Source organism: Ammospiza caudacuta, chromosome 2, assembly GCF_027887145.1.
Source record: "Ammospiza caudacuta isolate bAmmCau1 chromosome 2, bAmmCau1.pri, whole genome shotgun sequence".
Taxonomy (NCBI): Eukaryota; Metazoa; Chordata; class Aves; order Passeriformes; family Passerellidae; genus Ammospiza; species Ammospiza caudacuta.
In genome coordinates this window covers 120,908,515-120,913,568 of record NC_080594.1, presented here as the reverse complement: position 1 = coordinate 120,913,568, position 5,054 = coordinate 120,908,515, and the positions used below count along the sequence as shown (strand labels likewise).

The 5,054-nt window shown below is 58.3% G+C and overlaps 1 protein-coding gene across 1 annotated transcript; it reads right to left on the bottom strand.

Annotated features, from left to right (window-relative positions):
• Positions 1-1,222: 1,222 nt before the first annotated feature.
• On the bottom strand, positions 1,223-4,827 carry ATP5PO (ATP synthase peripheral stalk subunit OSCP). The gene is made up of 7 exons (XM_058800158.1): positions 4,761-4,827; positions 4,556-4,606; positions 3,816-3,926; positions 3,184-3,313; positions 2,958-3,070; positions 1,711-1,797; positions 1,223-1,404 (listed from the first exon to the last, which is right to left on the bottom strand). The coding sequence occupies exons 1-7, from the start codon at positions 4,788-4,790 to the stop codon at positions 1,291-1,293; spliced, it is 636 nt and encodes a 211-aa protein (XP_058656141.1). The 5' UTR covers positions 4,791-4,827; the 3' UTR covers positions 1,223-1,290.
• Positions 4,828-5,054: the final 227 nt, after the last annotated feature.

Below are 5,054 nucleotides of genomic sequence, written 5' to 3'. Positions count from 1 at the left end.
CAGCTGGGCAAGGGGCTGGCGACCGGGAGTTGGAGTTGCCTTTGTCCTCCTCGCTGTCCTCGTCTGTCGCTGTCGGCCTCTGTCGCTGTGGGCGTCCAGTGCAGACAGACACAGGGAGCTGCTTCCTGCACAGAGAGCGGCTCTCCTGCGACTGGGCACCGCAGGGCCCTGTGCCCCTTAGACACCCTCAGCCAGGCCAGGGCTCCCTGATGTCACAAGGCTCTCTGGCCACCACCACGTCCCACATCACAAAGGGCCCCGACACCGTGTGCCTGTGTCACCAAGGGCCACCCGGGGCAGTCCAACATCAGTGCAGCAGCCAGGAAGTTGCTGGGAGCAGCCCCGCACTTGTGGCCTTTGGCCCTGCTGTGCCCAGAGCCCTGAGAGGCTTTGGCCACGCTGCCCCAGGACAGCCCCAGCCCCACAGTGCAGAGCCCTGGCTTTGCCGCCTGCCCTGCCCAGGGCACCAGGAATTGGCCGCACGGACGGGCTGGGCACTCGTGGGCAGCGGCTCCAGGAGCCGCGGGAGCCCGGGCAGCAGGGGCGTCCCTCAGGGCTCTGCCGGGCACTGGGGCTCGGCCCTGCCTTCAGCAGCGACAGCCGGGGGCACCGAGCGCGGCCTGGGCGCCTTTGCCGGGCACGGGAAGCCGAGCGGGGCAGGGGCAGCGCGCAAGGCCGGGGCCGTGCACAGGCACCCGGCCGGGCCGGAGAAGCGGCACCACGAGAGCCTCCTGCGCTGCCACAAGGCCGGGCCCGGCTGCTGCAGCTGCCTCGGGGCACTGCCTGAGGCCGCGACTCCTGCAGCTCTGCCCTGGCCTCTGCGGCGCCACGGGCACAGAGGCCGGGCCGGGGCTCGCTCCCTTCTGCCCGTAGGGCGCTGCCCAGGGCTCCCCGCCCGCCGGGGCCGGGGCCGGGCGCTGAGGGAGCGGCGCCGCCATTGCTGCCGCCCTCAGGGGCTCTGGGTATCCCTTCCCTCTGTCTTGGCAGTCCAGACCAACCCCCAGAGGTTTCTGGGGAGCCTGGCAGTCCCTCCACAGCACCGCCCCCATTCATCAGCTCCCTCAGTGCTCTTTCCATGTCCTTCCCAACATCCTTCCCCAGCGTGAGCCCCTATTTCAAGCCCTGCCACGAATGTTCAGCCACAGCTACAGAAACTCAGGGCGGCTTCAGCATCTTCCTCCCTCAGGGCTGTGCTTCCCCAACCAAAATACTGGGCACCACCTCCACGAGAAGGAAGAATTTTATTGTTTCCATGTGTCAGGTTTCCCTGGGAACCACCAGAACAGCTCTCTAGACAGTCTCTCTCATTATTTTGGTGAGTTTCTGGATCTTGGACCTTGTTGACATGTCCACGTACTTCTCCCCAATATTGACAATCATGCCACCAAGGATTGCTGGGTCAGTCTGAGGAAGGAACATTAAACAGAAAGTTGATTAGCAGTAATTTGTTACCATAGGACACAACTTTTATAGTAGTAAAGAAAGAAAAAAAAAAGCTTTTCAAAGAGCCTTTTTTGAGATGATTTTGCTGTCATTGCATTCCAAAGTGAACATTTTAGAAATTAAAACATCATCATGTCTATAAGAAGCACGGAACTATGTAACAAAGTAACTGGACTCAACAAAACTTTTTGTTTTCATAAAAATCAGAGACACAAAGGCCCTTAGCGTGAACTTAGTAACACTTATTTGAAAGTCAAGAATCCAGACCTTAGTCTCCAGTTTCAACACCTCTCCTTTGGCCAAGAACCCATTCAGAGCACTTTTCAGTTCACTGAGGTTAGCCTCATCCAAGGGCTGAAACAAAACAACAGAAGAGCAGGAAAATGAAGGACTTAAAAATACTCAATGATATAATGATAATAAATTACATAATAATAATATATACTCAAATGATATAAATTATATAAATTTTCTTCTTCATGACACACTTCCACCAGGAATGCAGCATTGTGGAACACGGATAATCAAGGGCAGCACAGGAACAACAACCACTTTGTGCCTTTTTGATTTCATGAAACATTTTCCTGTTTGGAAGAAGAACAGGGGCAGCTCTACGTGCAGCTCTACCAGCCTGACTTCTGTCAGCCCCTGGGTTCACACACAGGAAGGAAAACCATGAGCTGTTGAGCTGCAGTGGGATGAAGAGTTTCCACTTTGGACCAGGAACTGCTGGGTATCAGCCCTCTCTTTGCAGCAATTTGTTCAGCTTGGCAGAGGTGAGACATGTCCTCACTGCTCTCACAGCAAGTACTTCAATCACAGAGTGCAGCCTTAACTGGGAGAGGTTTGTCTTTCCTGTCATTCCCTATCTTTCCTCCCTGTGGAAACCCAGGGCACCAGGAATATTTCTGTGTCTGCTCTGGGGTGCCCTGACCCCCAGGGCAGCACTGACTCTCACCCTCATCCATGGAGAAAGTTTGCCAGACTTCAACATAGACTGGCATCCACAAAAGTGTGCAATTATAGAGAGCAGTGTAGGTGCATCACTTGGTGAGAAATTGAGGTTTTGGGGTTTTTAGTCTGTTGTGGATGGCAGCAAGATGGGGGGCACAGGGTGTTGTCCTGGGTTTGTTCTTCATGCTTCTTCTTCCTCCTTCTCCACGGGTTTGGGTGGCATTTTGTAATTGGGCAGAAAAGTCCCCATTGCAACACTTTGGGATCAGTTATTGCATTAAAAGGGAAAATAATTCAGGTGTCAGTTCTTCATTGGATAGTTCAGTCCTAAAAGACCTTGTAACAAGAGATTGTTGGCCATTTTGTGCCTTCTAATGAAAAGCTGCAGAACTCACAGCAGTGAGACTGTTTTACTGATAACAGATAATAAACACCTGAGTGTGAACGTGAATTACTGTCCCAAGTGCCTTCAATCCAGAAACGGAGAAACCAACAACTGGGACCCCCACACTGCCACTGCCTGTGTTTGCTGCCACTGCCTGTGTTTGCTCCCAGCCCACCTGGGCCGTGGTGACCGTGCACACCACCTCCCCTCGGACGGCGCTCATGATCTTCCCGAAGGCTGAGACGATGCCCGGGGTGTAACGCAGGCGGCCGTTCTCAGCCAGCAGATCTGCAAAACAGCCACACACCGAGGCCTTCAAGCACCTCCAGAGGCACATCCCAGCATCCATTCCAGCAGATGGCACTGCTGGGATGCCCTCCTGAAGCCCAGAGGTCACTCACTCATCAGGTTGACGGTGATTGGGGTCATCTTCTCTCTTGCCAGGGCTTCGTTCACGGCTTTTTGTTTCACGGAGCTCTTGGTGTGAGGGTTCATCACCACACTGGACAGCTTGGGGTCCTTCAGGAGGCTCTGAGGGGATACACAGAGATGTGACAAATGCCAGGGGTTTTCCTGCTGTCACAAGGCCCACCTGGAGCAGCCAAGGCAGGCAACAGGGGCACTCCTGGAATGAGAACAAAGGGGCTCTGGAGCTGATGGGAAGTGAAATGGCAGCTCCAGCCAGAGAATCAGGGAATGGTTTGGGTTGGAAGGGACCTTAAAGATCGAATGGACACGGACACCTTCCACTATCCCAGATTGCTCCAAGCCCCTTCCAACCTGTCCTTGGACACTTCCAGGGGAGGAACAGCCACAGCTTCTCTGGGCACCCTGTGCCAGGGCCTGCCCACCCTCCCAGGGAACAACTCCTTTCCAATATCCCATTTAAACACCAGGGCCACAAGCAGGCAGTGCAGGTGCCAGCAGGATGGCAGTCTCACAGGTCATGGGAGCTCAGCCCCCTCCCTACTGGGGAGGAGCAGGGAACCCTCCCCACTCCCACCCCTGGCAGCCCTGGCTGGGAACGCCTTACCCACACCCGGGTCAGCTCCTTCTCCACCTGCTCCAGCTTCTTCTGCTTGCTGGCAGCCGAGTAGAGGGCGGTGGCATAGCGCCCCTCCAGCCCGTACACCTGGATGGGCGGCTGCAGGAACGCGGGCGGGCGCTGAGCGGGGGGACCCGGGCAGAGACCCCTGCCCCGGCCAGCCGGGAGCCCCCTGCACCCTCCCCTCACCATGACCATCTCGGCCACCCGCCCTGAGCCACCCAGAACCCGCCTGGACACCCCCCTTGACCACCCCTGGGATCCCCTGGATCTCCTCATGACCTCCACTCCTCACATCAACCACCCTGGAGACCCCTCCGAGGCCCTGCAGGACACCCCTGTCCCCTCATTTTCACCAGCTTGGAGACCCCTTCAGGACACCCCTGCCCCTCGTTTTCACCAGCTTGGAGACCCCTTCAGAACACCTCTGCCCCTCATTTTCACCAGCTTGGAGACCCCTTCAGAACACCTCTGCCCCTCATTTTCACCAGCTTGGAGACCCCTTCAGAACACCTCTGCCCCTCATTTTCACCAGCTTGGAGACCCCTTCAGAACACCTCTGCCCCTCATTTTCACCAGCTTGGAGACCCCTTCAGAACACCTCTGCCCCTCATTTTCACCAGCTTGGAGACCCCTCCCGGCCCCTTCAGGACACCCCTGCCCCCTCATTTTCACCAGCCTGGAGCCCTCCCTACCCTTTCCCTCTGACATCGCCCCTGCCCCCTCACCTTGACCAGCTTGGTCGCCGGTCTCGCCGCCGTCGTGCTCAGCTGCCGCACCTGGGGGGGAATAAGGGGGAGAATGGCGGGGTCGGCGCGGCCCTCGAGGATCGGGAGGGAGGGGAACGTCCGAGGCCCCGCGCAGGGCTGGAGGGCGGCAGACGCCGCTGCTCCCCCCGAGAGCCGCCCAGGCCCCGCCGCCCCCCAGTTTCACCTTCAAGACGAGCCCCGCTGCCGCCGCCATCTTTCCCGGCTGCCCCCAGGGTCACCGCGCACTGCGCAGGCGCTCCGGAGCCACGCCCACCCCAGCGCCATTAGGGCCGCTCCTGCCGCGGGGCACGCTGGGAGCTGTAGTTCCACGGGGCGGCGCCATCGGGCTGCGCGCCCCCTGCCGGGCAATTGGGGGAGCGCAGCCCCCGCGCCCGGCTGGGGTCCCTGCGGTGTCCCTGCGCAACCACTGTCCCTGTGCCACCGGTGTCCCTGTGGGGTCCCTGTATCCCTGTGACAG